The sequence below is a fragment of the Lichenostomus cassidix genome, chromosome 2 (assembly GCF_008360975.1).
Source record: "Lichenostomus cassidix isolate B80296 chromosome 2, HeHo_3.0, whole genome shotgun sequence".
NCBI lineage: Eukaryota > Metazoa > Chordata > Aves > Passeriformes > Meliphagidae > Lichenostomus > Lichenostomus cassidix.
The window spans coordinates 117,556,773-117,577,403 of NC_139482.1; the positions used below are offsets into that span (position 1 = coordinate 117,556,773).

At 38.9% G+C, this 20,631-nt stretch overlaps 2 protein-coding genes across 13 annotated transcripts in view; one reads left to right on the top strand and one right to left on the bottom strand.

The window, feature by feature from the left end:
- Positions 1 to 4,891: 4,891 nt before the first annotated feature.
- On the bottom strand, positions 4,892 to 15,473 carry COPS5 (COP9 signalosome subunit 5). The gene is made up of 8 exons (XM_085052988.1): positions 15,169 to 15,473; positions 14,823 to 15,057; positions 12,220 to 12,348; positions 11,672 to 11,737; positions 10,155 to 10,240; positions 9,220 to 9,331; positions 8,353 to 8,501; positions 4,892 to 5,287 (listed from the first exon to the last, which is right to left on the bottom strand). The coding sequence occupies exons 1-8, from the start codon at positions 15,324 to 15,326 to the stop codon at positions 5,203 to 5,205; spliced, it is 1,020 nt and encodes a 339-aa protein (XP_084909114.1). The 5' UTR covers positions 15,327 to 15,473; the 3' UTR covers positions 4,892 to 5,202.
- Positions 15,474 to 15,530: 57 nt separating this feature from the next.
- Positions 15,531 to 20,631, top strand: part of CSPP1 (centrosome and spindle pole associated protein 1) — a 60,239-nt gene continuing 55,138 nt past the window's right edge. For 5 of the 12 annotated variants that reach the window (XM_085052973.1, XM_085052980.1, XM_085052978.1 and 2 more), the window contains exon 1: positions 16,028 to 16,319. The gene's annotated coding sequence lies outside the window, so the exon portion shown is untranslated. Of the gene's footprint in view, positions 15,966 to 16,027; positions 16,320 to 16,553; positions 16,711 to 20,631 lie in introns of those variants that run through there. The other 7 variants (XM_085052977.1, XM_085052983.1, XM_085052984.1 and 4 more) reach the window with 4 other exon arrangements.

Genomic DNA, 20,631 nt, shown 5'->3' on the forward strand with positions numbered 1-20,631 from the left:
TTAGGAACTTGCACCCTAAAATGATGCTAGCTCAGCTCTGTTGTATTTACTTTTTTTTTTGGTTTTTTACTTTTTAAAGTATTTGCTTTTATCATTTTATCTTAACCTGGTTTATGGTATGATATACAAAATAGCTTATATTGAGATTTCAATAAATATTTTAAATATACCAGAACCATAGAATCATTAAGGTTGGAAAGATCATCAAGCCCAACGATTGCCCTAGCACTGCCAAGTCCACTATTAAACCATGTCCCCAAGTGCAACATATACATATCTTTTAAAAACATCCAGTGATGGTGACTCAACCACTTCCCTGGGAAGCCTGTTCCAGTGCTTGACCTCTCTCAGTGAAGAAATTTTAATGGTGTAATGAGAGTCCAATTCTGATTTGGAATTTTGGGGGGGACAGCCATAACAATAGATAAAATAAATAGCATATTTAGCAAAGAGAAAGTAACATACCAAACTTACCTTAAAACATTGAATTAAATTTAAAAATAAGTCCCAAATTTAACAAAAGGGAGAAAATAAGTAAGGTGATTAATGTTCAATTACATTTACTATATTTTTAACCTTACAAACAAAATAGTAACATTTCAGCAATTAGCTTTGCAGCTTGGATTCTTCCATTTTTCATAATCAACATTAAATAATCAACTGGTATTAGAGTTCATAATAAATGGAGGACTGCTATAGAAAGACCACATGCCTTGGGGCAATATACTACACTGTGCAGGAGTGATCCTGTACCTAAGTTCATGGCAACCTTATACTTTCTAAAGCAACTATATCTGCCACACCGAAATTTCATGAAACACTGGACAAGTTAAGGTAAAATCAAAATATTCAAAACCAGCTGCAGTCAAAACTTTATAAAAGGCACAAGTGATAGGAATGCAAGAATATTATGCTTCATTTACTAAATATCAAATTTAAAAGAGCTCATTCTATTTAATCTGTGCACACACTGCCACCAAAGGTAAGGAAAACAAGAGAGTCCCTTGTCAAATAGGGTTGGTACAGGGACTTTCTGGGGCAAGGCAAGTTTTTCAAGGAATACCAAAGATAGATGATGAACAGAACCCTTGTAACCAGGTCACAGTTGCCTGTTATTCTAGTACTAGAATCAAAGATAATTTATGAAATGCTCATGGAATATTTCTTCAGACCTGGCATGAATGTGAGGTAAGGAACAACTGAAGAACTTGTAATGCTGCTCAAAAGCAAAAGTTTAAGGTCAGCCTTTTTATTAGCTTTTTCTGAAGCAAAAATATTTGACTTCAGTGAGGCTGCTTGTAAGAGTAGAGATTAGAGTTTGTGACAAAACCCAGACACCTGTGGCTAACAGTGCCAGAAAAAGTGTTTGGGACTGAAACATTCTCTAAAATTTGTCTTTCTTCAGTGTACTGATCTTATTTTTTAAAATACCCATTTAGCATAATCCTTCAAAAAGGCTGTCTCCAGTAGATATCTAATATAAAGAGATCTAGGCAAACACTTAATATTTACTAACTCCCATTTTCCCTCAGAGTAAGCGCTGAGGTTTTGAAAATCTGTGTGCTTCAGGGTATAAATCAAGCTTCTGGATGCAGACATATTTAGAAAAAAATTTGACCCTGATCACCTAATTAGCTTTTTACAAGGGAGACAAGGGAATGAGGGAGAACTATTTTGCCTCTCTCTAAAATTTCGGTGCACCCAAATCTTGAGTACAGTGCAGGTCTGAGCTGTGTGTCAAAGCCAAAGTAGGATGTGGGATGTATGGAGGGAAACTAAAATTATGAAGTGGGTAAAGTGGCAGCTTTATAACAGCATAAAAAAGCTGAAACTTCTCAATTTAGAGAGAAGGCTGAGGTGACGATATGATGAAAGGTAATAAACATAAAGGTGGAGGGTAAAGCAAACAAAACTGTTAATCACCCCATGCCACACTATTAGAAGTACTCTAGAAAGCTACTAGATCATTCATGGCCAGGGGCAGGTGCTCTGCCTTAGCAGCACTCCTACAGCTGCCTTTAGTGATGGTCCATCATCAGGACATTTCCCTTAACCCTTCACCTTCTCTTACCTACTTGCATTTAATACAGGCTGGAAGACAAGACAACAGGGAAACAGAAATAGAAGCCAGTCTCTCACAACTGCATTACTCCATGCAGTAAATTAAAAAGTGAAAAAGGCAAGAAAGATTATGTATTTTTTTCTTGTTCGTGTTGCAACAGAAGCCCAACCATTCAATCTTCAGGCAATAAAATTAATTTATAGGAGCTGTCATTCCATTCCCTACCAACCATTTGAAGGGAACTTCAAAGGAGAAGGAGATCTGATAGGATAATGAAGAAACTTTTTCCCAGTAATCACAGAATAAATCTGAATGGCTCTTCTTCAAGCTTGCTCACAAGAAGGCAAGCCAGTACTCTATCACGTATGACAGCTTAGTGCTTGGTATTTGACTGTTACAAATATCCATGTATTTCTTTAGATTTTGTTGATATTAGTATGTATAAATTATTTAAAAATGCAATTTGCATACATGAGAAAGGGGAGCATACAGGTATGCTTCAAACCAGAAAAACAGTATAGGATAGAGAAGTTTAAACACAATTCAGTGTTTTCAGCATACTATACTTTTTAATATGTTGGCAGATATTGTGAGATGAACAAATTAGTTGTGTTCATTAAGATTTTTATTTATTAAAACGTAAAAGGCATGCAGGATTTTGGAATGCATGCTTGTCTCAAAAGATCCAAGAAAAACCCTTTTGTATGTGCTTTAGAACGTACTGCGTTACTTCCGCTGTCAACTACCTGATATGTGGCACTTACTTGCATAAACTAATTTCTATATAAAAAGCGGGTGCAAATGGGGAAGAATAAATTGGTTGGTACACAACATGTGTTGTTCTTGACAATACCCTTATTGCTAATATTTTTGAAGTCTCACAACTACTTGGTAGAATTAAGGCACCTATCTGTTAATGATTCTCCATTGTTCAGGATACATTTATGTCTGTAGATGGGGATGACTCCTTTGTGGTAATGATCTTCAATGCATGGAATTCTGATGTCAGAATTTGGAATAATGCTAGTATTACAAATGGCTGAACAAAGACAAGGGTCCCACTATTTTAGTTCCTGAACACTGCATAAAGGATCCTGTGCAGGCCACAGGTACAGCTCCACTACCTGTACGATTTGAAACTGAGTTGTAACACCATATGCTCAGCAAGTAGCAAGGTACATAACTCAGTGGACAGCTGTTCACATGAGTATTAGAACATAAGCATTCACATTGCTATAGTTTATAAAACAACTCTGTATTTTAAATTAAGCCATCTGTGACTGAAAAATATTGGGTATAAGCCTACATGCAAAAAAATTCAGTTCAATGCTATCACAAACAAGGACAGTTTAAATACAATCAATAGACTAATATGAGATTAAACTATTATTTTATATTTTAAGTACACACAAGATGTGCAAAACTTTTGGATCATGTTACACAAAGAGAATTCTACAAAGTGGCAGTAGAAATGCCTATTAGGAAATATAACCTTTCTCACAAGAGCAGGGTACTTCTTTGTGTAAACACATATTGACTGGGACAATGGCTGTGTGCTAAATTTAAAGTCTCAAACACCTGTGGAAGAAAGTAAGTAAGAAAAGTTACTGGCCAGGTACACTCACTGTATATTCCTTGCACTTAAAAGGAACTGCTGTGTACTTACGTACTGTGCTTGTTTGTACAGAAGTCTACTGGTGCAATTTCCAAGAAAATAAATAGCTTTGACTATTAAAATACCAAAGCTTTCTCCACCTGACTCCCCATCACCACTATCATGCTGCAAGAATGAAACCGTTTTCCTATCAAACTGCACATCTGATAATTATCTCAAATTTACTAGCTCTGATTAAACATATTTTTTCTATACAGTTGGATGCTGCTGCCTTAAAACTCTTGATGAACTTCTGCTTCAGGGTATCTGCACTTCCCTGCTAAATTACAAATTTTCATTGTATAGCTTGCATCTTAACTTCAAATGCACTGGAAACTGTTTGGATGAAAAGGCCTAAATGAGTAATACCTATTAAAATTTCCAGACCAAAACAAAAACAAAACCCACATCAAGACAGAGCTAAGATTGAAAGCAGTATCAGTTACTTAAGGTATAAAGCATAATGGCATATTCTATAAAGCATAAATTATTCCAAAAGTAAACATTCCAAAAGCCCCAGGAAACTCAGGATTAAGGACAAAAACTTAAAAGGAATCCAAACATCTTGTAATATTGAAAGGCAGTATAAAAGCCTCCAAAACAAACTTAGATCAGCCCTGCAGCAGCACCATGTTGTAAGCCAGAAATTATGATTAATGCATTTAATATCTGTGGCCTGAAATTAGCCTACTTCGTATTTCAAAGGTAATTTTTCATTTTGTTCCTTTGTATACAAGTGACTATGACAAGCATTAGAAGGTGAGCTGCAAAAACTAATGGTATATAACCATATTATGAGTTTCATTGCAGAGGTGGTCAATAGTTGACTATTTAGAAATATAAAATGTCCATCATGAGTATGAAGCTATAAGCAAAATACTGTTGTACCATGCATAAATGTTTCATTATTGTGAAAAGAAGCCATTTCTGACTGGACCAGTAAACATAAATCAGGAAAGGTTCCATTAGATTTAATAACTTGTTAAAAGATAAACAAATGGGATTTCAATTCTTAAAATTAAGCGCAGATATTAAAATCTGAGAAATAAACTTCTTCCACTGCATAGGTTACCTATCTAATCTAACTGAGTAGACAGAACTTTTCTACACAACAATAAGAAAACCAGTAAAAGAAGATAAACATTTGCCAAAAATATCAAGGCCGAAAACACATATTTAGTTTCAAAATTCTTTTATTGCAGTAGGATAATAGAGATAAATATCTAAGAGCAAAATCCAGTAAGTCACATTTATTTTCCTTTGGAACAATTCTGCAAACTGGTTTTATGATAAAGAACAAAAAGTTGCACTACATTTTGGAACATTTTGTTCTTTAAAACTGGTCAAACAGGTGGGAAATATTAAAGTACTACAAATTAAATGAAAAGTTTTCCACTTCAGTTTCATTATCCAAATTGAACAAGTCCAAGCAAAAGAAACTATGATATTTTCTGCTGGGGAGATACATATCAGTTGGTGATGCACGTCAAGCTATATTAATTTGATTAAAAAGTTTATCCTTAATAACCTGAGACATCAATCCATGTATAGCTTCTATGGTGGTCTTGCAGCTGAAAAACAAGCATAAATTCAATGTTGGACAAAAACTGAACTGAACTGTCATTTTCCTTGAAGATATCCAGCTGTTTTGGAAGTTCAGGGTGCCCATAACCCCATGAATCTTAAAAACTGTCCAGAAAGGAACAGTCACATGCAGCAATTTAGCCATTGTTGCCAATACCTTTTTGTCACTTTTAAAGCAGACTGACTATACACACAAAGACCAATTCCAGAAAACTTCTTTGTCTTGCAGTTTAGGACATCTTACATTAACAACAGCAAGTGGGCTCTGTGGTCATCTGAGCCAAAAAAATTTAAAAAATCCTTAGGGAAATGGAGCTATCAGCTGGTGTTTTCAATACCTGCAGGCTCTCACTGTTCTCTACCTTATTTCCTTTGCCCAAGTGCAGGACAGAAGAGCATAGTAACCGTGGCTCCTCTGAGAAACTTTACAGGGAACATTAAAGGAAGAGTTGATAGAGTAAATCAGTTATTGCTAAAAATATGTGATGTGCAAAACTCCCAAAATGATGAGTGGATTCCTATTGATCCAACTTTTCCGCAATGTCTGACTTAGGGCAATGTAGTTTCAAACTAACAAATAAAACCAGAATATACAAATGGTGAATATGATGAATGAATGATAAATCACCCCTGAAGGCAAGGACAATAGGGACAAATTACTACTAGAAAGATAAAGGAGTCTTAGGGAAAGGAAGCCAACTTGGAGCACAATTTAGTTTATGCATGTCCCCTTAGAAAGTGGCTTAGAGATGTGCATGGACAGTAAGAGAAGTTATCACACAGCCCAGTGTAAGCACCTTTATGCTAATGCCTTACAGCACTGTTTTCCCGAAACAGGTATGTCCAACAATCCCTTAGTAAACTCTGCAACCTTATTTCTTCAATGTAATTTAGGTGACACTAAATTAACTGTCCTGGGTCTGCATAGGTCTTCTACTGTCTTAACTCTTCTGTTAGGAAAGATCACTAGTTGAAGAAAAACATGCATCTGTAAAAGTGTTACAGTCCATTTTGGGAATTATAGTAGTTTTTGCTGCCCAGGAAAGCAGAATTCCTGACAAAAACAACCCCTTCCAGTCCATTCCAATTTATAAACTAACTACTGATGAAGACTTAAAAAACCAGAAAAGAAATATACCTAGAACCACTGCAAGAAATAATAGAGTAGGATGATCAGAGGAGTTATTTTTTAGAGTAAGCATGTGAGAGCAATGGGAAAATAAAATGCAGTCAGTATTATGGGACTCCAAACAGAGATCAAAATCAATGCAAACTTGTCAGCAACTCCATCCTTCTCATGTCTTTAAAGCACTGATATTCAGTTTTCCTACCGGAACTGGGAGGTATCACTTAACCTGGCTGCTATGAGCTAGCACCAGCACTAACTCCACTGCAAATGTATTCTGGAACTGAAACAGGCTAAATGGGTATTAATTTTTATAAAGTCAACCCCTCTCCAACGTGTTAGAAAATTTTTAAGAACTGTTAACTTTCTGTAAGAAGGAAACAAATGCACAGAAGACAGCAGCACAACAGCAGCTCTGATTCTATTTAGCAATGACCATGTTACATTTGCAGGTATTCCCCGACTCCTTACTGGGGAACAAAGGCTTGTCCAACACAGGCTGACTCCTCTCTTTATTAAGGCAAAGCCCGTGTTCACTGAGTCACAGTGAGCAAGATGTAAATAAAGTTATTTCTGTTTGCAAAAGAGCTCCTTTTTGTCTCTTGATTTTTTTACCTATATAAGTCACCACTCCTCTGGTATCTCAAAAATCAGTTCCTTAGTAAAGTTTGTACTATGGCACACTATGCTAACATGGTGAGGGGGAGAGAATACCAGGAAATGTTCTATTATCAAGATAAAGTGATAGGGAAGAAGGACAGAAAGCCTCTAAATCTGAAAAAACACCAATGCAAACATCCCAGATTTTGTTCAAATTTTGCAGTCTGTTCCAAGGGATTCTACAGAATTGTTCCTTATAAAATGGAATTACTACATCTCACTCAGAACACTCCTGAGGCAGGTGAGTCCTGCCTTCTCCACAGATGGACCTGAGTTTGTACCAGCATGTACAGTGCAATATTTCTTGGTTTTCAAAGTCTGAAATTTGCCAAATATTGTGTCCTTGAACAACCTAGCTTTATGACCTGTTAGATACTACTATCCTTTGTTAAAAGATTTTACTTGAAAAAATGGTGACTCTAACATGATGTAGTCTAAGCACACATATTCTTAAAACTATTGGGAGAGACATGTGAATATTACTCTGAAGCAACTTGTGTACTTCAAAGCTCAAAATAAACAGAGCTTATTGATTATGATTACCAATAAACATTTCCCAAAACTGAGGGAAAATATTACAATTTCTTTGAAATAATGTTGTACACTCAGTGATAATAAGTTTATTAACTGATAATAACAAGTATTTGCTGTCAGGCAGGGTAGCTAAATATAAAGGCCAGAATATCTGTGAACTACTTCCTAAAAAAAAAAAACAACATCAAAACCCAACGTTTTCTTATTTGTGAAAAAAAGGATACATTAATTAAGAAATATGAAAAAAGGGAGTCATAATTTTTACATTAGTAGAAGTATTAGAAAAGGGTAAAATAAACTCTCTGGACTGTTAACACTAGTTCTTACAATCATGTTCTATACCATAATTTTATTTACTGTTAGTTTTAATCTGATTAACCACAAAAATGTGCTAATTTCTAGCAAAGTTACAATTCTGCATTTGATAGAAAACATCTTTTTTTTTTTTGTTTGTCAGATACTGATGGAATTTTACAGAAATTTTTTGTTTAATAAACTCGAGTTGAATTAATTCCAACCCCCAAAAAATTAAAAATTCATTGTAGGTTTAACAGTGACAAGATTTTCTTTAACTTTCAAAAATAACTAGTGAGTTCTGGAGTCTCTCATTCCTATCTATAACCTAATCAATCTTATCTCTAATCTTGTCATCTCACAGTTACAGGCATGATAAATCTTTAAAATTAAGTAATGTTTTTACAGGGAAGAACATATATGGATATGTTATCTTACCTGTCTCTTGTTGCTTTTGCAAGTTTGTCTTCTGATTTCTTGTCATGAGTTTCTAAACCCAGCATGAAACTGCCCCTTCCAAGCTGAGCTTCTGACTGTTCTAATTTTTCAGACAAATCAAAGACTTGGCCAGTGGTGTAGTCGGCATTCTTAGGAGAAAGAAGGTAATAAACTTACTGAATTTAAGCCATAAATTCAAGCATTTATACACAAAATAAACCAAATCTGAGAAAAGCCTTTACGAGGGTAGTGCTGCATATTTTAAGCCATATCTGCAATTTAAGTGATATAGAACATGAGTGTGGTTAAGAGAACAGAAGCTGACATCTGACAAACGCTCAATCCCTAAAGCCTGAATTGGGTACTTTTTATTACTTTCAATGCATGTCCTAAGTTATGAAAAAGTAAAACTCAGTTGGTTTTGAGCAATAAGAAAAAAAAAAAACCTTGGCTCATGCAGAGGGAAGGTTTTGATGCTGAGCTGTTACACTGAAGGTCTACCTGCAGTATTTCTTTTGTAACCTTATTTTAACAGTTCCATTGTTTATTTTTTAAAAAGTGTTTACTTATTAAACAGCATTGTTCATTACAGTGCTCTATAGAGATACAAGGTTAAAAAGTATTTAAGACAAAATCTAAGTGTATAGAGAGAACTCAGTAAAATTAAACATGTTATTCCCACCTTCTACTTTTACAGAGCAGGTATGAGGAACATTTCAGAATTTATGATTAGGGAAACCTTCCTTTCTTGTTTTATCTGATAGATTCTTCACCTGTATCTATCAGTGTCCTATTAAGCATTTTACAGCAGAGGGCCTGGCTTTCAGCACTCATGACTGAAGCAATGCACACAACTGTGGTACTTACAGTAAGCAAACTAGAAGAACTGAGAGTGTTCACCCAGTACTTGTTCCACAAAAGCTCAAGCAATTTACGATCCAAAGATGATTTAAAGTATGAGACTTCTAAAGCATAATACCTTTAAAGACAAACATGCAAACAAAATAAGTTTCTATCTAAATGTCTCGTTTGACTGTCACTCTCAAATTATATGCAACTCAAAAAATCCTTATCAATAGGAAATATCTTCAAAAATTCAAAGCATTTAAAGTTACTCCCAGTTCCAATTATAACTCTGTATGACTTTCCCTAAGTAATTCATATATAGATTTAATACATAATCCCCGTACATACTGCTGTGTTCTGTTAAATGAGATTGCAAGGGGGTTTTCATTATTCTTTTAACAACCTGTTCCATGTTTGGGTTCTTCAATACTGTAATAACTTACAGATGATTGTAGTTTTGCATATATCCCCTCTAATTTCTTGGGGAACGCTTCGTAGTGGTAAGTGTTACAAACAGGCAAACAATCTTACATTCTACCACGCGTATTTTGAAAGCCAGGCTTTAGTGGTGTTAGAAATTAACAGTCCCAGTAATGCAAGATAAGGAGCTGCACAGCACCTGCCCCTACTCAGAAGAGCAGTGATAGTACAGCCTCCCCAGTCCTGATGATCAATCGACCTTTCCTCCCTGCCCTAACAAGGCACCACTGCTCAAAGGTGTTCAGAAATCAACTGCTAAAACTTTGAACCAGGTTCATCTTTATCTTTGTAACAGTTCTCCCCTGAAACATCTCCTGATAAATACCAGTAACACTCTTTTCACAAAACCAAGAGTGCTAAAGCAACAATGAACTTCAAGATTTGAAACCCTACAAGAAATTTACTTTTCCATACTGAATCACTAACCTAAATACACACACAAAAAAGCTAAAGTTAGTAGTTTTTATGTTACTTACTGTTTACAATGTACACCAAAGTCTTCTATTTTATTGAGTGGAATAGTCTGGTATTCAGAGGGACCTTCATCTGGAGGTTTATAGCCCTAAAATTTTAACAAAGGGAAAATATGACACAGTAATTCTGTGACTTTTTAAAATGCCTAAACTTTAACAAAAAATTCTACTTTATGCAATTCTAGTTTATTTTTCCTAGAGAAAATGACATTTTCCTTCACAGCCAGAAAATTCAGAATTTTCTTAGATCTCAGGTATACATTTGGTTTTACTAGCTGCACTAGTCATTACATTTGCAGGTTTATCAAAAGCAAGCTAGTGGTCATGGTTGATTTTTTTAACTAGTAACATGGCAAGCTATGATTAGATGAAAGAAAAAGCAAGCTTCTTCTTAGACAGTATTTCTCTACCTATTATTGGAAATTTTGAGGGAAGATAGCAGACATGAGAAGAGGGAAGAAACATCCATGTATTTGTCTTAGGTACACCTAAAACTTTCAGTTACTTGTTTAGCCAAGATGGTGCCACTCACAGCTAGTGACTAAGCAAGAACTGCCTGCAGTCCACTGTGCGAAATCCCTAAAAATATGCTTCTAATGTGCATTTTCTAGATGTGATTTGGTTTTCAGGTGCAGAATTCTTCTCCCTGTTCAAAATTCTTGAAGTTTTTATGAAGTGGTTTTGCCCACAGAAGTAAATATTCTCCTGAATTTCCTGAAACTGTTCTCTCATGTTTTTGTCAAAAAAAATAATGCCTGGACCTCTCATAAACATTTTTGTTAATTACAGAATCTAGTTTTTATTAAACAATTAATTTTGATAATTGTTTTACTGGATGACTGCCTGAAGTTCTTGATTCACTAAAAACTGGGTATTTAAAAGATATACCTGAACTTCATTGGATTGAAATTAAGTAGCACAGCCAGAAGTATATGTGAGAGCATGCATTTGGAGACCTAGATCTCCAATACTGATGTGATTTTCTAGTTCTAAGCCTAACCCATATTGCAATTAACTTTTTTGCACATTAGTTTGTAAAGATTCATATTTATTTGGAAAAGTTAAGTAGATAGTTTTGAACTTTCCTTTTCTCAAATGAAAAGCAAATTAGAACATACTAAACATGCCATTAACATTTGGTTTTATGCCTAAAAAATAAAGAGAGAAGAATTAACACAAAACTATTCTGATGAATGCTACCTACAACTATATCCATTAAAAAATGGCTATATGGAGCTACATAATTTTGGGACAGTGCCACAATATGGACAGTGTATTTGCTTTAACACTGCCAAAACTTCATGAAAACCAAACTAGAAGTCAACCTTTATAAACATTATCAATATCTAAAGGTGTGCAGTAACCAGTGTATGAGCACATCTTCCTTTGGAACTAACAATGCTATTCAGTACAGCACAGCAGACCAAACTCAAACAATCATTGCAGTAATCTTTAGAACCAATCCATAGTTATTTAAAGACAGTTCAATGATCACACACTAGGTAATTTTGACTATTTACCTTAGGATATGTCCTAAAAGCTCCAAGATTTACTTTTCCTGCAGATATTGTTCTTGTTGGATCAATCTGTAGAAATACAGGTAATACTCGTTACATGTATTTTATAAACTATTACAGGCATAGATTAAGTTTACAGTAATTTTATTTCAGAAATGCAATTCATATAAATTGTATTAGTTCTATTATAAAGAGTACTTTTTCTGTTGGTGTAAGACCCTCTAAAAAGATGGGAATATCAATAGCTTTCTGTGGATCACTTTTCCAAATTAATTTTCTGTATTTCCAAAATACTTTAAAAACTCCTCTCATAAGAAATGTACCATAACTTGGAATAATGCAGTGAAAATGGTCTAGGCAATCAACACTACTGGTTTGGCCAGTATGTGGCCAGCAAAGCAAAACGAGTGGCACCAGCTTGAAGTGTGGATCTAATACTTCCATCATACAAAGTACACACGACTAGAATGCTAACAGACAGAAATCCAAAAATTATTTCCCCCTCAACATGATTTGCTATGCAGTGTTCTCACCCATCAGCCAGTACTTACTACCACTGCTACGAAGGGTTCCTGAAATTGCTGATTAAGCATCTGGGTACTGACATCGATCCCCGAGAGCCAGCAGCCGTAGCCGGGGTGACTGTGGTACCAGCCGATGGCATTTTCCAGCCGTCCGACCTAAGAGCAGGGAAAGGAAACAACCCCAGCGTTCAGCTCCGTTCCCAAAGCACCGCCTGCCCTCCAGCGGCACTTCCAGCGCACTGCAAGGCGGCGCCAGGATAAACTGGAATTTCCACTCGTGCTAAACTATTCCCTAGAAACCGTACGATGTGTAGTACTGGCATTCTCTGCTACAGCTGCTGCCACAGATAAAAGGCCTTCAAGGAGCCTGGAGCTTCTTCTTCAGTGGCAGCTGAAGCACAGAAGAGGTTCCAAGCAGCTAGATGGTGAGCTGGGACTTCTCAGCGGGGCTGAGAAGTTTCTTAAGGACATAACACAAGTATGTATAATCTCTTATAATGTAGGGGATATCAGAAAAGAATGCATTATTTAGTATGGCACCATATCTCAGAGACATATACTATTATATTAGTAATGGGTTTAAAAAAAAACTTCGAAGGGATGTTTTCAAACACCAGAAGTGACAGAAATTATTGCCTGGAGCCAGGTCTAAAAGCCAAAAAACAAATTTTTGACAACTTTTTATCAGATAAAACATCAAAATAGGAGTTTCCAAATAATACACCTGGCTATCTCTAAAACTATTGGAAGAGGAAGGAGCGAAGCCAAAAAACCCCAAAAGAATAAATATCCATTGAACTTAATTTTTGTAATCCTCTCTAAGGAATTCTTTACTGGCTGCTCCAGTAATGATAAGACAGAACACACAAACTGCCTACTTTCTTTTTAAACTGGTGAATAATATTCATATTTTCTTTACAACAATTTTCTTTACAACTAAAGAATGTGTGTTTTCTTTCAAAGCCAAATAACACATTTGAACTACATTAAGACCAGGTCCTGTCCATGGAGAATCCCGTAAGTGGAACTTGCATCCATAAAGCACTTATACAGGGGGATATATTAACTAGCATTCTACTGATAAAAAGAGCTATTCCAGAAACGAGTGCTTGCCAAAATCAAGAAGGAAACAGCCAGCATGAAAACTCTGCCAGAGCACCAGGAAAGCTGTTATTTCATTTGCACAAGTTCAATTTCAAAGGTGTAAAACCAACTATAGACAAAACAAAACAACATAAATAATGGGGAAAAAAATGTTCTGTATCATATAAGAACTCCTACAGAAACCTGGACTGTTTAAAACATAAGACGAACTGTTTATAATTTTATGCTATGTACTTACCATTTCAAATTTGAGTATTTCTACCTAAGAATGGGATTGTATTAATGTATCTTTATCTAAAGATAGTATGACTACATCTTTAGGCAAAGACATTTCTTTAAGTAACCTACTTGCTTCAACAGGAGTATTAGCATCATGACATTGTTTTCAGATAAAACAAACTAGATTAAATTAATTATTTCTAAATTTTCTGAATTTGATTATTTTAAAAAGTCACAGAACATAACTACTTCTGGATGTTTACTCTGCTATTGTTATGATTCAGCCTAATGCACATGCATTTCAGTATCTCCAATCGTACAATAAGCCCGTGAACATAACTACAACTCTCCAAAATAATCCAAATACTCCTCTGTTATATCCACTTAGTAAGCAAGGGGCTTCTAATTTTGGCTGGTTTGAAAATCAAAGGGTCAACTGGGTCTCAAAACTGTTTGAGCTTAGAGAGTTGAAGTTATTTCAACTCTTTTTGTAGTATAGGATTGTCCTGTATTGGAAGAAGCACATCAGCCACAGAGGCTAGTTGTATTTCTGTTATCCTTCTGCATGTGAGAACTTTACTGTATAGTCAGCTTTAATATGACATGGATCTTGGAATAGAAAGTCACAAAGATGGGAAACAGACAAGTGAGTCTGTTCACCTAAATTTCAAAACTATAAATATGAATAATTAAGTTGAACTGAAATGTACTTATTCCCTCATTGGCATTTTCTTCACAAATAAGTCTTTTTTATTTTGTGGAAAAGAGCAGCATGGCTATACAGTCAGACCTTAGAAGAATGTAAGAATAAATGTCATAATCCTGATCTACAAATACCAAGTATGTCCAATGCACACATATATTAATTTTGCATACTGTTTTTAGAAAAATGTATCACTTATTTTAGAAACACGCTCCCTCACACAGCCACCAGCTGCAGCCACGAAAACACTTCCTCAGCAATGAAAGTGATTTACAAAGAGAAGGAGAATGCAGTATTTATCATAGAATCATTAGGGTTGGAAAATGATTCCAACCCTACTGACTCTAAGATCATCGTGTCCAACTTTTGATGGCCTACTGTAAGTCATGGAAATGTGTATGTGAAAATGTTTACAGGGCCCTGCGTTCCCTGCTGCTGACACAGTTCTTACTGTCATGTTTGAGGAGAAACAGGACAATCGGGCAGGCCCTTTATCACTGCGGGAGAGGGGAAGCCTGCAGCCCCCCGAGTATGATCCTGTAGCTCGTAAGACCCACAGGATCCCCATGGAGGGGATCCAACAGCCCCTGCCACCGCTCCTTACCTGCTTGGCGTTCTCGATGTAGGCAGCCATGTACTCGTAGGCGGCGGCCTGCGCGTTGACGCGGGTCTCGGTGCCCTCCACGGGCAGGGCGAAGCTGTCCATGATGATCATGGTCTCCCCGTCCACCTTGCCCAGCATCAGCCCCATCACCTCCAGGTTGCCGCCGGACCTGGCGTGCATCACCATCTTCAGCAGCGCCAGCGCAGAGATCTTGCAGTACTTGAAGTAATGGTGGCTGCGGCAGCGCAGAGGCCGCGGGAGGGAAGGTAGAACCATCAGATCAAGCCGCTCCTCACCGCCCGCCCGCCCGCCCGCCCGGCAGGCCCGCCGCCCCGCTCCCACTCACTCCTTGGTCCAGGGCTTGGCCGCCAGGATCTCCTGCTGCTGCTTGCGGTCGTACTTGTAGATCTCGTCGATGCTCTGCGCTTCCTGCATGTTGTTCGCCAGCTCCCACGTCTTCTGCGCCATCCCGCTCCCGGAGGCGCCGCTGCCCGCCGCCGCCATCGCCCCCAGTCCCGCCCCGCTCCCGGCCCCGGCGCCGGCCCCCGCTCCGCACCGCCGCACCGGGCCGCCGGCCCAACCAAGCGCGGCGCGGGGGTGCACACCGGGGTGGTACACACTGGGGTGGTACGGTCCGGGGTGGTACGGTCCGCGCAGGCCCGGGGCGGGCGGCGCTGCGCCCCCAGCGGCCGCGCTCGGCTCTGCACGCGGCCGGGCCCGACCCGCTGGCCCCGGGAAGCGGCACCGCCGAAACTCGACCTGGGCCGGGCGGAGGCCTTGCTCTGCATTTATCCATTTATTTATTTACTTATACTTTTTAAATTACTGTGACCAGTCCTGGGCGACTCAGTACGAGAGGGACACGGGACTTCTGGAGCGGCTCCAGCGGAGGGCAACAAAGATGTATAAGGATGTGGAGCATCTCTTTCATGAGGAAAGGCTGAGGGAGCTGGGCCTGCTCAGCTTCGAGAAGAGACAACTGAGAGGGGCCTTAATCAGTGTATCTAAGTATCTAAAGTGGGAAGTGACAAGAGGATGGGGCCAGGCTCTGCTCGGAGGTGCCAAGCAATAGGACAAGAGGCAAGAAAACTGATGCACAGGAAATTCCGCTTGAAGGTGAGGAAGAACTTCTTTGCAGTGCAGGTGACTGAGCACTGGAATAGATTGCCCAGAAGGGTTGTGGGGTCTCTGTCCCTGGAGATACTCAGGAGTAGTCTGGGTGCAGTCCTGTGCCGTGTGCTCTGGGGTGACCCTGCTCGAGCAGGGAGGTTGGACCAGGCGACCCACTGCAGTCCCTACTAACCTGCTCCATCCTGTGACGCCAAGCAGCCCGCCCGCCGTCGCCTCCCCTCCGGTCCCTTTCCCCGCCCGGGAGGAGGCGGTGGCGGGGTCGCTCCGCCCTCCGGGGCAGCGGGGGGCGCTGCGCGGCACCGCCCGCCGGGTTCCGGGGCGGCGGTAACGCGCGGGGCACGGAGGGAGCCGCGGCTGCCGGCACCGGTGAGCGGGCGGCGGGGGCAGCGCGGCGTCCGGGGACACTCCTGGCAGCACCCCCGGGCAGTTCCACCGCCCGCATCGCTCACAGCCCAGAGCGGGCGGCGGCGGGAGCAGGGCGGGCTCGCTGGGCAGCGGGACGGGCTCCGGAGCGGGACGGGGCGGGGGCGTGCCCGGGGCGTACCGGCGGGTCTGGGGGTCTCTGCGGGGGCGGCGGGGCTCGGCTCGGCTCGGCTCGGCTCATCCCGGCCCGGCCCGGCCCTCCGGCGGGGCCGCTTGTTGTGCGGCCGTTGCCTGACGACGGCGGCGCGATCCGGAAAGGGGCCGAGCCCGGAGTGCCGCATCCCCGCCCCGCAGCTGCTTCCCGGCGGGTCGGAACCTCCGGAGTGCCCCAGAGGTGCTGGCGAGGAGGGAGGCTGGGAGGCGGGCGCTGCAGGCCGGGCGAAAGGCGCTTCCCCGAGCTGTCGCTCTTGGGGAAATAAACCTGATCCCCGGGGTCTGAAAGTTGTTCGAAAATTAGTGTCGTTTTGGATCAAATTGCCAAATTGCGTGCTCTGAAAAGCAGATAAGCCCTGTAGTGGAAGGGAAGTAACTCGCGAAACTTGTTGCTTGGTTGTTCAGAGGATGGATTGCCTTTTCAGTTGTGAAAAAGTCCCGTTGCTTTAGGCAGTTTATTACTTGTGAGTGGTCAGACCCTGGAATCTGTGCTTTTTCAGCAATGAATTTGAAGTTCAGGGAGCACATCTATGGCAGCAGGAGCTTATTCTAAGTGCCATTCACAAGAGTAGAGAAGTAGCCAGTACTAAATCCTTGGGAAGTTTGGGTTAAACTTTGAACAGTTTCTTAATGACGCAATTAGTAGCCGTGTAACCTGTAAGTACAATTACTAAACGTGGCATATAGTTGCTCTTTCAAAGCATTTCCTTCCTTGCCACCCATGCTGCAGTTCATGTGGATGGGAATTGTCATTTTGCCGGTGCTCCTGATGTTATTTTAATGCTATAGTAGCATGGAAGGGACGAATTCCTCATTTTATCAGGACGAATGCTGGTTTTAAAATTTGTGCATTCCTGAACAATTAGGAGGGGAAGGGAAAGATTAAAAAGGAACGAAGTAAACATTGCTTAAGGTGATAAAGTAGCTACACAATACAGAGCTAAATATAGTACATACAATACATATGCACATAGATGTTTTGAATACCGTGAATAGAGACACATGCATTATTAACTCTATTTGGGAAGAGATCTAATAAAAATGTCATGTTCAAACTTGTCTTACTGTTCTTGAATATCTGTATGCTTTCTATTGCTTGATATGTTTGCTTAAGTTGAAGTCTACCTAGGTGACACTGTAATTATTTAAAGTTGCTTTTGTGAAAACTCTGAATATGGAAAAGAAGCTATGAAAATCTCAAATCTTCTCGAAAAAAAGTAAAAATATTTTTATAGGATGTTTTCAGACAGTACTTGAATATATAGCAGCAGTATGTTTAATGGAGTTTGCTTTTAAATAATTCATTGTTTTGGGAATGCAAATAATCCAAAATTTAGAGTTGCAAGAGCTAAAGGAAAGCTGAGAGATAAGTGATATCAAACATTTTTTAGAACTAGCATTTACAAAATATTTTTTTCCAAAAAGTTTGAAAAATATGTTTACACCTCATATTTTTGAGGGTATGTGGATGGATTTTTAAGTGTTTACAGCAAATCCTGACTTTTCCTTTGTGCTCTGCATGTGCCCATGGAGGGGTGCCTTCAAGCTTGGTTTTGAATCTGCTACTTTTACTAGTAATTGCAAAGATCTAGAAATGCACGAAAGGAGTTCAGATGCATTGCTAAAGTGAAAATAAATTATTTTGTTCTGAAGTGGTGTTGTAGTGTCAGGCTTTGCCTCAGTGTTTGTGCAGCCATGTGAAGGCAGTTGGAAGTTGACAGTTCGCTGTGAGTTCGGTGCTGTCGCCTGGGGGCTGTGGTAGCTCTCATCTCAGATAGAAATATGTTGTTTCTTTATTTTTTTGTGATTAGTCGTGATCTCTTCACATGGTACAGTAGATGATAAAGTTGATTAATATTCAGTAGGATATTTGCTTACATGCTATTATGTTTTTGGGACTTAGCAGTGTATGCATCACATTCAAGTTGTCACTCTTTTGCTTAGAATAACTAAGAAATTTTTCTTTTTCGGTATAATATATTCTTTTTGCCTATTTCATAAAGCTTGCACTAATGCATTTTTTAAGAAGATCAACTCAAGCAGAAGGATGTTAGGACATAAAATGTCTAGATATTTCTAAGAAGGATATGGGTACTCTTCCTTGCAATTTAGCTGTATTAAAGGTATGCTGAATCAACAGTGCTGTAGCATTAGTCATCTTAGTGTTCTCCAAGGCCTGGAGTTGCAAGCTTTCTTCACACCAGTTGAATTGCTTGTGTCATTTAATTGTATCTGCTTTATCTTTTTGATTTATTATATTGCCCTTTTGAGCAATATGATAGGAATGCAGAATGCTGGAATATTCATTGTGTTCCTCGTGCTAGATAGAAAATACACCGCGAAGACTCCTTTCCTCATGCCACCTCTCAGAATAAGTTTGCTACCATTCCCATACAGTGATTTGGAAACAGTGCTAGAGTTTATAAAAGTTGTTGTAAATAGAGGTAAGAAATATAGATGTTACAGTCAGTGAGCTTTTGGAAGGGCTTCTCACAGTGCCTCCTACGTGTGGTAATTTTCCTCTTGATGACTCTGCAGCACGGGGTAGTTGATGAGACCAACTTCTAAATTCTTTAGTATGACAAGTTGTTTCACCCTTTCAGAGCAGCTCTTTCATTATTGTTACATAACCTAATAGGCTAAATAAAATTTACCATGCCTGGAAACTTATCCTCTTTCAGATTTCTTTTATCCTTTATCAGTGTGCAAAACTAATGAGATTAAAGATTTAGGACAAATCAGATGGGGGTATTTATTTTTGGCATTGATTGTCCTGTATTACCACTAGGAATTGTAAATGCGTTGGCCTAGTTCTGCCTCCTTTGTAACAATATTATAATTTTATATTATGAATCAAAAAAGAGAAAAAGTTTAAAGGAGTACATTCTGAGGAATACATCAAGCAAATGTATTCTTTACATTAAGTTAGCATGCAATTACTTGACTTTATCTTATAGAATTTGTGCATTTTTTTTATTTCCGTCTTGCTCCTAGTGAGCATTTATCTCAGTCTCTGTGGACACATTACTTTTATGTTAACCTGTGTGCTACCTTTTTGTCCTTGAGATGGTGGTTTGAGTTTTATTTGTTGCTGTTGTTTTTGAGTTCTTTGGTCCTCTTCCTGAAACTGTGTTCTAATATACCTTTATCATTTGCCTGTTGTTTACTTCATGCAGTCTGGAGGCTTTAGAAAGATATTGAATTAGCCTCAAAAAGCCTGCCGTACAGTCCTACTTTAGATACTGGATGTGATGGGATTTTTCAGGAACCTGCATAAGCAATCCTTGTGCTTAAGCTGCATGGGTAGCACTAGAGTGATTTGAGTATCATAATTTTCTTCTCAGTTTCATGCTTTTAAGCATGGAATATAACAAAGATTTATTTTTTTAAGGAGTAGGCTTGGTTTTGTAAAACTCCTCCTCCCGTGGAGTTGATGAAAATGCTGAGTGGAGATTAGGATAGGTAGGCTTGAATGCAGTCATTCTTTTTGGTTGTGTCTTTCTTTTTGTACATAAGTAGTTAGAATGCAGCTTTGCAGTATTTTTAGTTCTGATAGGACTATTCTAACCCAACTTCTGTGCAGTTCCATTGATATGAATTTGATTGACTTTAGTTTTTATTATGAGGCTATTGAAAGCAGCAATATACACTCAATTCCACAAATAAGATGCTAAAATTTCTTCTCTGAAGGACTTTCAGTTAAATATTCAAGGTGCACAGCTAATGGAAGAGAGGTAATCAGCCGTTCCTCAGTACATGTTTTCACACGGATCAGTGGCTTGTCTGATTCTGAGTCAATGCCTCATCATATCTCCAGTCTTATGATTATTGCAGAATTATTACTGTTCTTACTGCCTCTGCTATTTTAGTGGTACAGGAGGTAGTGATACACTGTTGACTCCAGCTCTAGAAACACCATGCATGTATTTTGTGAGGGCTTTTTTTGTAATTTTATGTTTGGTTTTGAGTAAGCTTTATTATTTTTAAGACTTCTCATGATAGTAAGTTAAGCACAGAATTAATAGTATGATTTGGTCCTTATTTTAGACTGTACATGTATCTTGCACTTTTTGTACTTTTTTTCTAATGATTCCTTCATCCT